The sequence below is a fragment of the Pezoporus occidentalis genome, unplaced genomic scaffold (assembly GCF_034315485.1).
Source record: "Pezoporus occidentalis ecotype Australia unplaced genomic scaffold, CSIRO_AGI_Poc_V1 ctg19, whole genome shotgun sequence".
NCBI lineage: Eukaryota > Metazoa > Chordata > Aves > Psittaciformes > Psittacidae > Pezoporus > Pezoporus occidentalis.
The window spans coordinates 5,014,900-5,034,377 of NW_026913748.1; the positions used below are offsets into that span (position 1 = coordinate 5,014,900).

The 19,478-nt window shown below is 39.9% G+C and overlaps 1 protein-coding gene across 5 annotated transcripts in view; it reads right to left on the reverse strand.

Annotated features, from left to right (window-relative positions):
* Window positions 1-14,842, reverse strand: part of DNM1L (dynamin 1 like) — a 41,913-nt gene extending 27,071 nt beyond the window's left edge. For 2 of the 5 annotated variants that reach the window (XM_062616496.1, XM_062616497.1), the window contains exons 1-2: window positions 14,590-14,841; window positions 3,496-3,643 (exon numbers count right to left, since the gene is read on the reverse strand). In XM_062616496.1, coding sequence (XP_062472480.1) covers window positions 3,496-3,643; window positions 14,590-14,691 — 250 coding nt within the window. In that variant the 5' untranslated portion in view covers window positions 14,692-14,841. Of the gene's footprint in view, window positions 1-3,495; window positions 3,644-14,589 lie in introns of all 5 variants that reach the window. The other 3 variants (XM_062616495.1, XM_062616498.1, XM_062616499.1) reach the window with 3 other exon arrangements.
* Window positions 14,843-19,478: the final 4,636 nt, after the last annotated feature.

The window sequence follows — 19,478 nt, forward strand, 5'->3', positions numbered from 1 at the left end:
CAGCACATTCAGAAAACAGTGGCCAAGACTTGATACTCTCTAGTCCAATATTCAATTTGTAAAGAAGAAAACCCTCATGCAGAGAAAAACTTTTTCTGCAAGACCATGGATTTCCCTCCAAGAAATCCTAAACGCATTCAACCCTATCTCAGCATGCACCTCATAACACAATTATGATCTGTAGCAGTATAGTGACTTATTACAGTGTCAGAAAACACAGCCCAAATAAGGGGTTGCCATCTTTTTTCTTTCCAAACTACCTCATCCCATCTCAGATCTGTACATATGCTAAACCAGATCAGTCACAAAACCATTTTTGTGATTTACCTGGATTTTGGAGGCAGGAGAGAGACATTTCAAATGCAACTGCTAAGTCACAAAGGTTTGTCTGTTCTTAGCAAACAAGCCCACATCTCTCTCAAAGGAACATCAAGAAATTGTAACATGCACATATTAGAAACTGATTTTTTCCCCCAACAAAAAAAGATCTAAATGGGCCTCAAATATTAGGTTAAATTATTTTATTAATTTATTATGCAATAATATTGTCCCATTTTAGATTTAAAATCTGAAACACCAGATCAAGTGCAACCCACAAGAGAGAGGCTCTGCCTTCACTCAGAATGTTTTAATTACAAAACTATCTTTTATACCTGTGAAGTTACAGAACAAAATCATGTTTTACACCCAACAACTCAGAATCAAAGAGTTCTGAAAAGTACTGGAAAATGCACACTGCACAATACAAGTAATGTAAATCCACATTTAAAGAGATCAAATATGTCATTTCTAAAAGGCTGCCCAGAGACTTTCTGAATTCACCACCCTTGGATGCTTTCAAGAAACTGGATAAAGCCCCAAGCAACCTTGCCTTGAGTTCAGAGTTAGCCCTTTTTTGAGGAGGAGGGTAAACTACAGACCTCCTGAGATCACTTACAACCTGAGTTTTCCTACAGTTTTTCACAATCCAGCACACCCTGGATTAAACACTAGAAGTTTTTAATTGCTATAAACCCAAATTGTGTTATCTGCTTGTTACAAGAATGGAAATTTGATCTTTAAACTGCACAATATTAGTAACTGTTCTTCAGAAACCAAAAGCTACAAATATTACTGCCAGAATGAAGACCTTAGGCCCACTGTAGGGGAGGACTGGGTTTGAGATCATCTTAGGAACCTGAATGAGCACAAGTCCATGGGATATGATGAAATCCATTCCTGAGTCCTGAAGGAGCTGGCAAATGAAGTTGCTAAGCCGCTGTCCATCATGTTTTAAACACCATGGCAGTCAGGTGCAGTCTCCAATGACTGGGAAAAGGGAAACATAATGCCCATTTTCAAGGGGGAAATGGAAGACTCAGGAAACTACAGAGCAGTCAATCTCAGTTCTCTGCCTGACAGGATCATGGAGAAGAGTCTCCTGGGACTCATGCTAAGACACATGAAAAACAGTAAGGTGGCTGGTGACAGCCAGCATGGCTTCTCTAAGGGCAAATTGTGCCTTACCAATCTGGTAGTCTTCTGCAGTGGGGCTACAGAACACTAAGATAGGGGCAAAGCAGTTAACATTGCCTACCTGGACTTGTACAAAGTATCTGACACAGTTCCACGTGAAATTCTTGTCTCTAAACTGGAGAGAAATAAATTTGATGGATGGACCACCAGGTGGATAATGAATTGGCTAGATGGCAGCACACAGAGTTGCTGTCAACAGTTCAATGTCCAGCTGGAGACCAGTAACAAATTGTCTTGGCTGTCAGGACAGAGCCTGTTCAATATCTTTGTTTGCAACGTGGACATTGGGATGCTGATGGCACTAAGATATGTGGTTCAGTTGATATGCTGGAGGGAAGAGATGGGATGAAGAGGGACTGTGACATGCTTCCTGAGGTGTGCCAGTGCCAACCTCATGAAGTTCAACAATGCAAAGTGCAAGGTCCTATACCTGGCTCGGAACAATCCCTGGCACAGCTACAGGTTGGGTGGAGAAGAGATTCAGAGGAGCCCTGCAGCGTATTGGTTGATGAGAAACTGAACATGAGCCAGTAGTGGGCGCTCGCAGCCCAGAAAGCCAACTATATCCTGGGCTGCATCAAAAGGAGTGTGACCACCAGGTGGAAGAAGGCAATCCTGCCCCTGTGCTCTGCTCTCCTGGGACCCCACTTGGAGTACTGTGTGCAGTTCTGGCATCCTCAACATAAGAAGGACGTGGAGCTGTTGGAACAAGTCCAGAGGAGGGCCATGAAGATGATAATAGGGCTGGAGCACCTCCCATACACAGAGAGGGTGAGAAAATTCAGGTTGTTCAGCCTGGAGAAGAGAAGCTACATCGAAACCTCATAGCAGCCTTCCACTATATGAAGGGGGCCTACAAGGATGCTCGAGGAGGGATTCTTAATTAGGGACTGTAGGGATAGGACAAGGGGTAACAGGTTAAAACTTAAACAGGGGAAGTTCAGGTTAGATATAAGGAACTTCCCTACTGTGAAGGTGGTGAGGCACTGGAACAAGATTGCCCAAAGAAGTTGTAAATGCTCCATCCCTGGCAGTGTTCAAGGCCAGGACAGACCCTTGGGTGACATGGTCTAGCGTAAGGTGTCCCTGCCCATGGAAGGGGGGTTGGAACTAAATGATCTTAAGGTCCTTTCCAATCCTAACTATTGTATCATTCTATAATCACATTAAAAGAACTACTGATACCTTGACTTGCTATCGCTAAAAATACATTAAAAAAATTTGAATATAATGAGAATAATTATAGCCCCAAGTTTACCACACCATCAAAAGCCTGTGCACTTTTTACTGCCTACATGAGAAAGCTAAGATTTATCTACAAACACAAGGTGGCTATGACTCCGCTGCTCTTTTGTATCATCAAGTGCAGTAGTTTGTATAGAACGAGTATTTAAACTCCCAAGGGAGAAGTGAGATTACTTTCTTGATCTGCTAGAGATAAATTTCAAAGTAAACAGCTTCAGAACATTTTGTGTGTAGTTCTTTATGTGCTTGGAATCTCAGTGCAGCTCAGTAAGGTAGCATCTGTATACTACAGAACATGCCCATTAAAATTTGTTTGCTTCTACTATGTTTGTTTTCCTTTCTTCTTCTTCCACCTCTGTTCAGAAATTATGTAATTCCTAACCTCCTTTTAAGAAGTCACATACTTATCTTCTCAAGGAAAAACCTTATTTATACAGCAAAAGAAGAGGGGAAGAAAAACACAAGAAAATCATGTTCTCTACACTCTTAGACAATCATAATCATAACTGAAATGCTTTCTTTGGTATGCTTTTCTCAAGTGTTTCCTAAGAATAGAAAAACTTAAAACATTAGAGATATTTGAATATCCAGATTTTGACTTCTAAATGACATTTCTAAATGGACAGAACAGATGTGACAAGAGCCATTTTTTTCAACTGATTTTTCAGTCAAATGAACAAGAAAGATTCAAAGTCTCTTTCCTACAAGCAAAACACACTCTTGGATCACACTTACCATTTTCATCGCCAGCTGTTTTCCGACCATCCTCTGGGGAAACATGCACCAGCTGCAGAATAAGGGGTCTCCGGGTGACAACTCCAGTACCTCGTGGGAGCAGATCCCTCCCCACAAGACTTTCCAACACAGAACTCTTTCCACTGCTCTGAAAATTAGAATAGAGCTACATGATTTTCTTAAACATCAAAATGCTATAATATTTTAGTTTTAGCTTGCTTTCATCACCCCTGCAAACAGCGGTCCACAGTCCTCCGGTAGACAGTGCCTGAAGAAGTGTCTGACAGACTTTCTGCATATAACAGCGGTACCACACTGCACAGGCACTGAAGGACAAAAGTCAGCTACAAACCAGTAACTGTCTAAACATGACTGGGATACTTAAAAAGCCATGGGACACTTAGAAACCATGCAGACACATGTACTTTCTATCTCTTAAGACTAAATGACACATATAATGGGCTTCAGAAAAAAGTCATAGCCTATTGAACATTTTCTACCCCAAATATTAATCTCTACAGAAACACTTCTGGGAAAGAAAAAAAATATTTGTCTTACTAATGCTCAGAAAGAAATTCTATGTCTTCTACTACGACACTTTCTAAAAGATATTAACTATGTACACTTGAGTACATTAAGCTATTACAACCTTACATTCCTTTCAGTTTGCTTTTTCTACTATAATGTCTTAACCAACTTCGCAAGTGCAGTATTTGATATGCTATATATATAAACATTGTTTTATACTGTCTCTCCAACTTTGTGTACATAGAAGTATTTACAACTAAATTGACTGCAAATACCTGTCCACATAATAAGAAACTGTAAGAAGTTATGAAATACTTAAAAAGCAGTGAAATTACAAATATGCTTTGAGAGTCTTAAATTTAAAATGTTCTTCTGTAGTATTTTTGTATAAAATGCAGAATTGGACTATATGGTCCAATGAGAAGCTGTGAACATACAGGTTTTAAATGTGATTCAAGACTACTACCATGATAAAACTAACCATATGCAAACAACAGACCCAGATAATGTCAACCTAATACTTCGAAAGTCTGACCAACGAGGTTTTGTCTTCTTAACAGAACTGTATTAATCTTTTACAGTTTCCTTCAGCTGGACAGTCAGCATGGGCATGCCATGAGAAAACCTGCTCTGACAATCACTGCCATCAGTTAGGAAATGTTTCTATAATAAGGCTGCTACCAAACAATTCTCTTAGAAACCCCAACGAAACAAAAAATCCCAACAGATGCTTCTGACAGCCTGAATGTGCATTACTGCTCTACAACCTCAATTCAGCTTTCCAGTTCTGAAAGAACAGATTCGAGCCTTCAAGTAAATCATAAAATGTGTACATAATGTAGCATACCATAAAAAAAGCAGTGTTAAATATCTTTTAAATATCATACATTTAATGACATCATAGGTGACTTTTCTAAAACTGAAAAACAGATCAGCAGAAATGAAGCAACACAGCACTATCAAACAGCATGTATCTAACAGTGTTGTAAGACAAAATGGAAACATGAGAGGATCAGAACCTATTAAAATAGGACTTAAATGCATAAGCACAAAACAAATATTAAAATACAAGGTCAAACCCCTAGAAAGCTTGAACAACAGCAAATGAAAACCTTTTCTTCTAACACTTCATTGTGTAACTATGCTTTATGGCACAGGATGTCATTTGTCCCAGGAGGTGACTTAACAAACCAATGCAGATTGTGTATATTTTTCAAAGCAAATCTAAGTCAAATTTGACAGCAGTGAGATCAACTATTTACAGTAAGCACAGAGGACAGGGTCACAGGAAACAGAAATACAGCCTTATGAAGATTTTTTGCTTCAAATAATTTTCTTATTCACCTGATCTTTTCCAATGAACTTTGGGAGCCTTCCATGCAAGGAGCTTATGACAGGATATTGGGCACTGAAATCTTACCTAAAAGTCACTGAAGCACAATCTGGCCAAAGCACAAACTAGCTCTGGAATACTCCCTGCAAGAACTGCCATTGCAGCAAACTTCTCAAGAATTACTAATATTACAGAATATGAAAAAACATTTATTTCAGAGTGACAAACAACAAACCATTTCTTAACAAACTTTGTAATTTAAAACACATGGAATGCCTATTCAGAAACATGAGACATGATAAAGAGTTCATCAGTGGCACTGGGAGATTAAAAAAAAAAAAAAAAAAAAAAGCAAATCCACCAGGGTTTCACTTATTAAAAATATTTTTAACATCTCTTGAGCCAGGTTTCTTATTCATGGGTAGAACAGTCTCAAAGGGCTGGAAGAGAGACTCAGAGGAAGTGGATTCTCCTGAGCATATAATTCAAGTAAAAAACAGTTAGTACTAAACAGCTGAAGTCCTCACCAAAAACCTCAACAAGACAGGAAACCAAAATCTATGGCACCAGGTGCTGCACACTACTGCTCATTGCTTCATCCTTCCAAAAGAGTAATATTGAAGGAAGCTGAGACGGGGACACACCAAACTATGTATAGAACTGAAACGCTATGTCTTACACCATTCTCACATTTATCTTTGGATGTAGAAGGAGTGATATGGATCCTTTGCAAATATGAAGTCATGCATTAGATAAGACACTACAGAACTCCACACATCAGGATATTTGTTTCAAATTGCATTATGTTCCCTATTAAAGCAATCTGTTCTTGGAACATAATACACTATCTAATGACGCACTCCTTAACCTGGGCCCCATACACATCCATTACCAAGAACTGTCTGGGAAGTGGTAAGGAATGCAATACACACAAAGTTTGTATCTTTTCTGCCAGTAGGAAGAAGTGAAGTATATGGGTCTGTCCAGAATACAAATTCAGTTCAGCCAGTTGTTCATGCAGCGAATTTAGACAGAGACTAATACTGATGACCAGAGGTACCACAGAATTTTTAGGAATAAGTCTGCAGCAGCATCACACTTGGTTTGTCATCTTTTGTTATGGGAATGGCTCATCCTGATTTTACCCATGGACTGAAATCCATAAACTCCACAACGGGTGCAGAAAAGCATTAACAAATTCTAACTTCGTATGGCAGGTCAGTCTGGACCCTAACACTTGACCCTTACTTGAAATATCTAAAAGCTATGATATTTAGAGGAACTTTATAAGATTGCTCAGAAAAAAAAGGGCAAATACAGGAACATCTATCTTTGTCTGTTAATTCTTTAACCATTGCATCAAACTTCCACTGTTGAGTGTTTTAACATTGCTCTGTTGACCATGCGCAGTGTCACAGATAACTCACCTGAGTTTGATGAATGGTAAAACCATTTTTCCCAGAAGTACTAAGATGGTAAGAAATGAGGCACACAAAGGCCTGCTTTTATTTCAAGACACTCTGACACACATATGATGTAAATCTCATCAGCTTTCGCTCTGCATCCTTAAGTTATATTTTCACCATTGCCAACACCATCTTCAGGCTAATCTAAAATAATCAAGGATGAAGGGCAGAACAACACAGAAACAGCTGTGCAGTTATTCTCTCAAAAAGCTGAACTCGGTAAAAACTGTGATCCACTCCAAAAAGCCAGCATCTCTACTGTTCAACAGTCCCAATGATCTTGCTTCTGCTTCCCTACCCTTCATTTCGTCTTTACTTGTTCCTGCATATTTCAACCTTGTGTGCTTATTATCAAAAGGCATATGTTCCCATCCATTAAGCTAATCCTTATGAGAAAATTTGTTTTGCAACTTGCTGTACTGCTAACCACATTTTTCAGGAATTCAGCAGCAATGCATGACAGAAGCAGACACAGCACATGACTTTATAATCGTCCAGCTTCGTTAACAGCAAGATATGTTACTTTAAAAACACTTCAGAGTTGTTGACAAGCCAAATGGAAGAGAGTTTGTATTGAAAACTTAAGTAACACTATGAAGAACCATTCCCATTTGTCCCAAACATTTACTTAATTGGCTTTCTTACTCTTTTTCCAAGTCTTCATTAGCATTCCTAATTTTAGAAGACCTGCACCCCATACCCAACAGCATCCAAAGATACCTTCTTCATACCCAAGAGAACCCTGGCCCAACCCGCTTCCATTATTGATAGTTACCTTCTACTTTGAGTACCATCTGTAAATACAAGGGCCTAGAAGACCCTACTGGTGAAGATCAAGGCAAAAAAAAAAGCACCACATGCCTCAGCCTTGTCTGTATTCACTGTCACTAAATCAGCCATCACATCACAGGAAGCCCGTATTTTCCTCATTACTCTTTTCCTCTTGAACTTCCAGCACCACATTGCAGTTATTCTTGTTCCCTTTGATGTCCCTTACCAGTTTCAACTCTAGTGGAACGTTAGCCTTAATACCATCTTTGCATATGCAGCCCATGTTTTTATGTCCTTGAGCAGCTTGTCGTCACTTCTGTCTCCTGCACAAGTCTTCTGTGTTGGTGCTCAGTCACAAGTTCCCTCCACAATGCTCTCATTACATGATTACTTATTTTCCTGAGCATCTGTATGGACTACTGTTTTGTGCTCCACTGAGATTATCCTTAAAGGCATGTCAGATCTCTTGAGCTTCACTGTCCCATAACTCACTGTATCCCACTACTTAGCTCAGTAAATAAGCCAAAGTCTGCTCTTACTCTTAAGAAGTCCATGCAGCAAGAAGGCATAAAAAGAAGACTCACCTGGATTCTTACTGATGCACAAGAATCATGAGAATTTTTTACAGTCCTTTGCTCAGATTGTTGCATATTTAAAGTATTACCAAAATTATAAGGGACTTACATTGGCTGAAACAAATTCCAAGTCATCTTACAACAATCTGCTGACTTCCCTCTACCTTTAGACTTCTTAACCATTTTGTGGAGCCAATGTAAAATAAATCATCTGTGGAAAAAAACCTTTACAAAGAAATCTGTCCAATAAACTACTGGTGAATGCCCAGGAAGAAAACTGGTTAAAAGGGGTGTAAACTTTATTTCTGATAATTATTATCTGATCAAACAGGAAAAACTGAAAAGAACTCCAACACAATAGAGATGTACTCAAGAGAGCACAAGAAAATAAAGAGGCAGTGGTATTAGTATTCCCCATGTCTTTTTCAGTGGCACAACAATAACAAACCTTTAAGAATGACAGTAAGGAATTGTGAAGTAGGAGTAATTTCTCAGTGAGACACAGTAATTCCTGAAAAGTTCTCTTAAGAAAAGCAATGCATCTACTTTGACAACCAAGGCAGAATGGTTGCAATTTTGCAGTTTCTGTCATACAAGAACTGTAAAAGCCCTGCTGGCTAGATCATGCTCTTAGCAATACATACATACACAGTTCACTAAATTTTAATTCTTTTATTGGAAAATATAAGTTAACGCATTTTTGCTGGGATCTCCTCAGAAATATTAGCCAGATAGGTGCTCTGAAAAGAAGTTCTCTGCAGTAACTATCCTGGAAGAATTCAGCATGCTATAACTAAAGAGCAGCAAATTTTATGCTTTTCCTCTTTCCAGGTTTTGCAAACATGAATTATTCTGAAATAAAAAGTCAGCAGACATGCAATTCCAGAGCAGTTCCACAAGGGAACTGCTTTGGTTGGAATAGCAATTGTGGAAAAATTTTCCTATGTGAACCATGCTAGGCTGGTTCTAAACAGCCAACAAATCTGATAATGTATTCACTAATCAGAAGACAATTTTGAAGTTACATGCAGGCAAAATGAATTATTGTAATACATTCTTTGAAACAAAATTATACTCCTAGAAAGATGCAGAAGAGGCCAATTCCAACTTGAGAAAGCAGTGAAACCAGCATAATGTACTGCCGGCTTTTGCAAAATACATTTTCTCCATGAAGGACTGGATCAGAAGACTGCTGCTCTTGCAGGGCATTCCCCATTCACTGGAATAGAGAGCTTCCCTGAAAGAGTGAGGAAGAAGCCACAGGAACTCCCTCCACAAAAGACACCTTATGTACAAGCAGTAAGGAAAGCCATAATTTGCACAGCTCAGTCAAACTTCTTCAGGAATCCTTTATTTACACCATATCTAAATGTAGATACATGCCAAACAACAGCAAATAGATAAAAGCAGATTAATTCTTTCTCAAAGCATCAAATCCTGAAGTCCTCCAATAATTCACTTAAAAAAAAATGCCTCATGTAATTAGAAACAAGTATAGAAGTTCCCTATGTTAGATCATGGAACTGGGATATCTGAAGACACACATTTCAAAGACGTGTAGACCGATCTCACACAGTATTGCTTACACTGCTATTTTCACTACTTTTTCAGTAAAATTATTCAAAACAAAGCCAAACTGTATCTTTAAATTGAAATAATTACAAACAACAGAGATTAAAAAAAAAATAATAAAATAAAAATTAAAAAAGTCAACTTTATGACTGCTATATGAGCAAATCTGTTCAAAAAAACACTACAAGCCATTTTCTCTCCAGATGCTGAAAAACATTTGCCAGGGCAGTCTGCCTGAATGCTCTTCCCCTTCATTTTCCCAAGAACATGTTTCCTTTGCATTGTCCTCCATGGACAAGATATAAGATCAATCTGTTCTAATCAAAATACAGGTTTTCCAGGAAAAACAATTGCCAATCATAAGAACAGGACCCTGGCAGGAAGCATACAAAACTGGGGGGGTGGGGGTGGGACAGTAGAGATGGAAACTCTCCAACTCTTCTACAGCTCTCCATTCTTCCAAAATAACTGGGCATTTTCAAACAAAATCAGTATCTCGATTTAAAGATGCCAACCACAGAAGCTTTCAGGGCCCAGACAGTACATTTGTTCAGAAACTGAGAGAGAAAAGAAACAACACAATGCCAAACGTTATTCATACTACATAACTTTAGCAGCAAAATTTATATTGCATCTGGTAAAACAGCTAATAAACGTCAGACTCACTTTGCTGCTTGTCTGAAACACACACCAGAACAGCCAGGGCACGATTCAACAGGAGCAAGGGTTGGTAAAATGGAAAACAGTTGCACCCAAAACCAGATATAGTGAATGTCATATATCAAAACAAATGAAAAAACAAACCAGAAGTTAAAAATCATTTAGGAGAAAAACCAAGCTGTCCTCAGCCAGCAGAGCCAGCACTGAAGCTATACTCCAGTCACATCCCCTTTTACAAATGTAGATACAAACGTCTTAGGGAGGAAGACATTCCTGAGTTGAGCTTGGCACAGGGTTTTCCTGTTACTTGGTACAAGCTGATGTTTCCTTCACTTAAAACTGACTTTTTGCCACCACAATGGTGGCAAAATGTAGGATACATTGAATTAAGTAAGGTGAAGTGGCTTAAATTTTGGTTCCTTTGACTTTCCCTGGCAGAGAAAGGTCACAGAAGCTCTGTAGAGAACCTGAAGTTTAAGATCACAATACTAATCTCTCTCAAACTGGATGCTTTGATACGGCATCCACTGAATTCTTTTCCTAATCTCAGAAGCTAGGACCATACATCAGGTTGCCATAGCTGTCAACTTCTTAACATGCATATTACCATCTTAACTGTTTAGCCTAACAGAATATACAGTTATACATATTCAAATACTCAGGCTGTTAGATCAAGAAACCTTCCTCTTTGGCAACAAAAACTGGTTGTTGAAACATCAAACATGACATGCCAAACAGCAAAAAAGGAAATAAATGTAATGCTCATCTGTGAGAAACCACAGAGGCTAACAACAGCTCTTTCGGATGGAAACATCCAACAGAACAGTCTACGTTAAATACTATGAAGTACACCTCCCCGTTTAAATTCCCAAAATAGCATTATCTGAAGACTGAGCAAAAGTCTATATAAACATTAACCTGAAAGGTCATTTAAAAAATCTCATTTTGAATTTCATTAGTTGCTATGTCAATTTAACTTGATGTGTGCAGATAAAGCCCACAACTTATTTTTATGTCAGTACTGGAAGAACCTTACTACAAAACTGACACTAAAGTTTGTATATAAGTACGTCTATGACTTCTAAAAACCCAAAACAGATTCAAGAATTAACGACCTGAAAAAGATAAAGGCAATTCATCTTTACACATCTCTAGGCAGATAGATATTTTGGTTGTTTTTTTATTCTAAAATTCATGCTCACGTTCATAGCATAGGGATTTCATTTTTGTAATAGTATCTATGCGCCCTTAACATACAAAAGACCATGCTAATCAAACTTTTTTTTCTTCACCTTGCTTCCTTTTATCATAGTTTAAATGTGTTTGGCTGAGGCATTTCAATACCACCTTGCTATTCCTTACAAGCACACATCATAAAGCATTTGATAAAACATCAGGAAGTTGGGTATTACAGTATTATTGAACAAATATTACTTATATAGTATTCCTCTGGGTTCTAAAAATGGAAGTAAAATACTGAATGAGGTGAAGGGAAAGTAGGTGAAGGGGGAGAGGCAGGGGAACAACAGAACACCTAACTGGGAATGGCAAAAAAAGCCCCTCTGAAATAGTGATGAAAAGCTGGGAGACTAAGGGTGCTCTCTTAGTTCTATTAGCACCAAAGTCTTCAATTTCTTAATAGACCCTGTACTAGGATTCAGAAATAACTTACATGGTATTTATGTGGAGAATGAGAAGGAATTCTCGTATGACTGAGTCATAGGAGTACCCCTAGAAGTGTGAGGCCACTTCAATTGCTCATAATACAAAAACAGTAGGAAATGAATCCTGAAATAACAGAGGAGGGGCAAAGAGGACATGGGAAACAGAAAACATTCAAAGTTAAATGAAGGACTATAGGCAGTTTCTAGTTCTACATACTCTAGAATAAACTTGATCCACAGAAGTAGAAATAAATGAGAACTGGAGAAAGACACAAGCACAAACCAATAAAAGGGTAGAAAAGAGACACAGAAGACAGGTGAGAAAAATAAACAGCAAAGCTATTTTAAAAAGCATTTTCCTTCTCCTTGCTGAATATGTAAAAAAGGTCATTTAAGAAAAGCAACAGACAAACTGGAAGGCAAATAAAAAACACAAACTCAAATATAAATCAATTAACAGAGAGATACAGAAATCTTAAATGGCAGCATTTGTTTCCTACAGAGAAAAACGGAACTGCAAAACTCAAAATTATTTGTGTAGATTATTTAAAGAAAAAGTAAAGACTGCATATGCCAGGAGGCTACAGACAAAACAACTGTGTGAACAAACTCAAAGACCATATAGCACTTAGCCAAAAATACCTCCAAGAAACAAGTGTTTCAAGGCATATTTCAAAAAACCATGGAAGAAAACTATCAGCTCCAAGGCCACATGTGAGACCTCTCAAAAAATCTGCTCTACAATAAACTAACTTCAAATGAACAAAATAATAACATTTTATTTAAATTCTTTTAAGACTGATTGCATAAAATAACCATCTAGAGAATTACCACGTCAGGAAAGACACTTGCTTCTTCCAACAACCCTCACTAAAAACAAAACGGAAACCACTCACAAGATACAGCTTGCTAGACATACTGCTATGTATTTTCCTGGAGTCTATAAAGGACTTTGGTTTGGCATGCTAAGAAATACTATACTAATTCAAGTGGTTTTATGAATATACTGTATACAGCACTGAATACATCTTAATACTGACGGGTATGACTACTGAAGTGAAAGGTGTGTCAATACTGTCTTCTCATATTACGTACAGTAGATGCTGAGAGTTAACTAGTACAAAGTTGTTTAAAAGGATGATTTTTTTTTTTAAAAATACCACTTCAATGCATTTCATAAAGTGAAACATTAAAAATATTTTCTGAAATGTCACACCTCTGCCTTGCACTTTCTGTTGCAGAACTTAAACCAGATTGCTTGTATGAATTTTAATGTAAAGGTGATTAAATGTCTTTCTAAAGTGATTAACTCCTGTTAGCAAGTACCTAACAGTGCTTACCAGTGCAAAGTCTCTCACACCAATGCAAGTATTTTAGATCTATTTTATAAAGTGGCTAGTATAAAGTGAATTACTTTATCTGATTTATACTGATAAAACAGAATGACAGCTGGTTGCCTCACAACCAGTTTGACACTATAGCTGGCTTTTAGCAAACCTACTCTATTCTTCAGCAACGCACAAGCTTTAAATGCACAGCTCATGTGGTTTAAGTCATATAATCAGATCCCTGGGTGGAGAGTAGTTGGCATTACTTAGGTAGGCATGCTACTGTCAAGCAACATTACACATTCAAAAAAACCTGTTGATTTCACAGAAACAAAAAGATCCATTAACTTTAGTTAATCACAACTAAGTTTTAGTTGTGTTTAACTTTTTGGTTTCGATTCCCTTATGACTGCTGCAGTTCTGGTCACATATGTTCTGCTGCCAAAAGCCTTGCTAAAGACAGGCATCCCACTGGCATGGACCTAAAAGGTTCTGAGCTGTCTTCGAGCCCAGCAGCAGCACTATCAGGCTGAGCAGCACACACGGTAAATGTTACAGCCAACAAAGGCTGGCTTTGCCTCTCACCTTCATGCCCTACCAGCAGCTAGGACAAAGAGGTCCAAACTGCAGTAGAGCTACCAAAAAGGAAAAACGATCCAAGCCTGGAAGATGCCGTTCCGCTCCCACATCCCTTTTATCCAGCCCTCACTTCACGGCGCCTGTCAGAGAAGGGAAGCCACGGACTAGCGACGGCGGTCGTGCTGTAGCCCAGGGCCGGTAGCGGGCCCACCCAGTGTAAGGAGCAGACGCGGGCCCACAGGCGAGACGGGGGGCAGGCCCTCCCGGCAGCCGTCAAAGCTCCTCGGCCGTTCAGACCGCTACGGAGAAGTGCGAAGGGGAGGGAGGGCGGTGGAAAAGGTTAAAATTACAAATGGTCACCCGTTACAAACGGTGAAAACGCAGAGGAGCCCAGAGAGCGAAGGGGGAGGGGGGAGAAGGAGAAGAGGTGCGGATAGTCTTAGGCGTCCCGCCCGCCCTCGGCTGCCCGCGTCCCCCCATGCCCTTGGCGGGGGCAACCTCGGGTCAGCAATACCGGAGGCGCGATGGTCGCCCCGACTTTGCCCTCAGAGCGACGAAGGCCCGCGCCGCCCGCTCCCGCTCCCTCACCCCGGCCTGGCCTTGCCCTCCTTGCCTCACCTGCGTGCCCACCACCACGATCTGCGGCAGCTGGATGATATCGGCCCCCACTGTGTTGAACACATCCTGCAGCTTGTTAATGACGGGGATCAGCGCCTCCATAGCGGCGGGGGAAGGCAAGGGTCGAGAAAGGCGTCGGCGATGAATGGGCGCGACGGGCAAACGGTTCCCGTCAGCCGCCCCCTCCGCCTACCGCCATTGGCGCTGGCCCCCGCGCACGGCCCGGCCCCAGCAGCCTCTGCGCGCCCACCGGGCGCAGCTCGGCCGCTGCCAAGCATCACGGGAGTTGTAGTGCGGGGTGAGGGCGCGCGGGGGCGCCCTCTGGGACGGCGGCTGCCCCCGCACGGGAAAGAGCTGATCCTTAGCGAGCGCCCGTGGGATGAAGGCGTCCGAAGCTCAGGCAGCGTAGTCGCTGTGGTCTTGTATTACAAGCCATTCCCAGGGTTTGTTCTACCCGTCGGTACGGACAGATAAAGCTGATCATCTCCAGGGATCACCAGTAATGGCGCAGCCTGCGGGTTGAAGCGCCAAAGGCAGCCCAGGATCATCGCCCCCCGGCGTAGCTGCCTGAGGTAGTGTTCAGCAAGCAACGTGAAATAGCCACGTTTATTCGAGGCACTGTGTTTTGTAAACACTTGAGAAGCAGGAAAGAACGAAACGTGTGCCCTCACTGCCCTGAATATGGCAAGGAAAGGTGCTGAATGGCAAATTGCTAGACCTTGTCAGCAGCTGGTGCCACAAAGCAAAATAAGTATTAACAAAACAAAACAACTTTTTAAACAGCGCCATTTATTCTGTTTGCTTTTTTTGGTGGGCTGCGTTATACAGAAAAATAGAAGAAAACTCTCTCGTAGGAGAATGACTTGTGATGAGAGTTTGTAGCAAGAAGCTGTCTGATATTTAAAGGTCTTTCCCTTGAGTGCATTTTCTTGAAGATAAATTATGACTATGCTAGCCCTGAATTGAATTCTGGCTTTGTCCTTTCCTGTAAGCCAGCAGAGTGAAAATGTTTCCTAAAGTTTCAAGTTCTAGATGGCATTAGAATTTGTATTCTTCTTCTATACTTATCAGTCTTTGCCAGTCTTCATGTCTTGAAACCTTCAAATGCTGAAGAAAAGAACACACAAAAGAAATACGTTCTTATCTGTATTTCTTTATTACAAAGTTTCTCATTTCTACCCAGGAAACATCATACTGCTTGTCAGAGGACAAATATTTTGTGATAAAAGTATAAAGATGGCTAAGCAAATTGAAACAGTCAAAAATTAGGGTATTCATCACAGAGAGAAACGGTTAATGCATGTAAAACTGTGAAGAAGGTCCTGAATGGTGTGTTGGTGAGGGGTTATTGTCATTGCCACTCTGGCACACTTAGCCAGTGGTTTCACCCGTTAGCTTTCATTGTGCTGCAGCCAATTGCTCTCAGAGTTCATTAATACCAAGATGCTATTTGGCATCCTCCTCTCCAGCTTCAGGGACAATAGTGAATGTTCTCCACATTGTACACCTGACACAGAAAATACTCTTTCTAAAGGGTTTGCCATTCTTTGTGTAGTGTGGAGCCTCATCTCCTTCACTGAGTCCCTGGAAGGAAAAGAAAAGAAAGAATTCCATTTACACAGGAATAGAAGCTGCGGACAGCCAAAGTAGGTAGATAACACCAGCTTATTTCTCTGTGCAAATCTCTTCTCTCCCGCTCCTTTCATTTTGCCATATGTTCTCATGGACACCACTGTGAAATGGAGCAAGTGCAACCTGGTTTATATTTTAATTTAGACCAGAAGTGGGACATCTCGGAAAGAATGTAGAGCTGGAAAAGAGTCAGAGAAGGACAACAAGAATGATGAAAGGTGTGCTTCAATACCAAAACCAACTAAGTAACTAGGAGTCATCAGTCCTAGCAAAAGAAATGCTGGGAGCTAGGGAGGATTAGACATCTGTGTAATCATTAGCAGTCTGGAGTGGGAAGAAGAGTCCCAGTTTTGTTTACTCTTCCTCCCAGTACAAGTATTTTGGAAGCATCTAATGAAAATAGGAGCCAGGACAGAACAGAACAAAGACAGTAGCCCCTCATGGGTGTTTTGGTGACCTGTTAAGCTCCTTGCCAAAGGATGTTGTAGACAGTAAAAGTTTAAAGTGATTCAGACAGTATTTGGACAAGTTTAAGGAAGAGAAATGTAAATAAATAGCTATGCAGGAATCAAATCTAGCTCTGGATGTTCATGAGCTGACAGTAGTTGGAAAGTGTCATGCAGAAGCACTGTGTGTGCTTGCACTTTAGTCTGTCCTACTATGTCTGTTCTTAGAATTTTATCAGTATAATACTTCAGGAAGCACACAGAGAAAATATCAGTTGCTGAACCAAGTGGAGATAACCTAGCCTGCACTGCAGAGATGTGGAAAGGCCTATTTAGAGCTGGATACCCAAAGGGGAGATGCAAAGTGCAGGTGGAGGAAGAGAATCAATGAAGGAAAACAAGAAGGTACTGAAGAAGATATGAGGCTAAGAAACAACAGAATGCAAAGCTTAATACATTTTACATTTCTGGCTGAAAAATGAGAGATGGAAATCCCTGTGCTATGAAGTGTCATGTCCTGCACCAGCTTACAAACACCAGCAGTTACGTCAGCCCAGCTGGGGACCATGACAAAGTAGTAAACGTTTTAGCAAGCAGTGGTTATCTGTAGCTTTAACTGTAACTTTCATGGCCGACTTACATTGTACCAAGCATGGAACAGAAAGATCTGATAAAAGGCAGTAGTCATCACACTGGATATTTACTAAAAGTTAATTGATAGGAAACAGGAACTGCCACACTGAATTTGACCTGATATCAATCTACCTCAAAATTTCATCCCTAAGACTGTCCAACGTCAGCCCTCTGGGGAAAATACAAAAATGCAGTAATAAGATTTTCTGATTCCAAAACTGTGTATTCAATGTTTTTGATATTGCTGTATGATCTGATGTAGACAGTTTAATACTTCTTGTGGTTTATGCTACTGGAAACTAGATTGCTTTATTTACCATATAATAGGGTTTTTGCCCATCATGCTACATTGTTGACTCCAGTTACATCCTGTGACAGTAAATTTCATGATCGAATTATGCATAGTGCAAAAAATCAATTTGGTGTCAGTTTTAAATTTGTCATCTTCTAATTTCATTATAAGTTTCCTATGTTAGAAAGTCAGGAGAATAAAATTTCCAGTCTTTCTTCTCCATTATATGAATTTCTTTCTAGTTTTGCATCTTCATCTGCTTCCATGTTTGCTCAGCCAGCCAGAGTCAGTTTATATTGACATACTGACAGCAGCAGAGAAGTCATTTACCATTTAACTAATTTATGCCAGACAAGATGGCCACAAACTAGCACCTCAGTAAAGCATATTTCCTTGCCATCGTATTTGCCATCAAAAATAAATATTTGATTACTATACTGAAATATATCAAGTATGTAACACAGCATTTGCCCTGTTTGACTATCTGTAGTCACACTGTTTGTTATTGCACACTTAGTAAAATAGTTCTGTAAATTGTTCCTTGGTAATGCCACCTTCTGGAACCATGCAATACAATGACTGTATGGGTCTGGCAGAACCTGATTTTTATGTGAAGCCAAATTGAATGGTGTTTTTGCATTCTCCAGAGCAACCTCATCACAGGTGTAACACTTTCTCATAGCACTTATTCCAGGCATTTGCACAGTGAACACCATTAGAAGCTGAGATAAGTTTATGAAATCCATTGACAGAATGACCCTTTGTTTGGATGTTCTACACAGATTTTAGAATCTGACAGATTCCAAACTTTGCTTTTTTTTTTTTTTTTGCTCTTTTTTTTTTTTTTCCCCAGAGGAAACAGAAATGAGGGTGTTCAAATCCACAGTCCAGGGATTCTGCAGAGTTGGCAAAGCGAGCTCTCCTACACACTTCATCTGGCTGTAAGAAGGTCACAGTGCTGACAGAAATCCCCAAGTTACTTGTTACCTGCGCCCAGCCCAGTCTCTGTCGAAAACAGAATAATCCTGCAGCAGGGATGCAAATTTGCTGGACAGTACGATGAACTAAACAACTGAGAGTTCCTTTTATTCTCTCACTCTGCCCATAGGGAAGCTAAGCATCTAAAATCGTTAAATATATGGGGTGTCACACAACTTCTTATAAAACATGCATGCAGAACTGAAAGTAGATTTCAAGCCAAGGAAAGGACAGGGCACAGAGGGTGGGAGCCGCAAGCAAACACAGAAGTCACACAGTTCATCAGTCAGTAACAGAGCCTGAGTACCCTGGGGTTTGAAAGACATCAGCATTTCTGACAATTCAAGTAGAGGCAAAAGCTTTGGCTGGAGGTGAAATAACCTTTGCATTATTCTGAACTGCTGTACAACAGCGCTCCTTCATCCCTGCAACCAGGATGGCCAGACTTCTTGGAATAACAAACAGCTGCTTCAGTGAATGATTTTCCCACTCCAGTAGTTTGCTGTCCAGCTTTGAGGTGAAGACCTTTTACATTAAAAGACCAAGGTTTTGGGAATAAAGGCAATAATTTCCTGTCTGCTATCAAGATAGTAGGTTTTTATTGGAAAACAAAATGCATACTTGATTAGCTACTAGCTGATGTACTGTAAATAGAAAATGAAGAAAACTTCACCCCAACCAAAACTTGCAGGCATTCAAGGAGGAATTGAGCTTGTATCTTCTAGTATTTTAAACACTAGATCTGATATTTTAAATTGGGCTCTCTCCTGTGGTCTTTTAAAGATAAAATCGTATGCCAAGAGGAACAGTTTTTCTTTTCATAATACATGTTTTCTTATGCATGCTGCTTTTTGTATTATATTTGGCACAATTTTAAGTTGGAAATAATCAAGCACATGTGATTTACA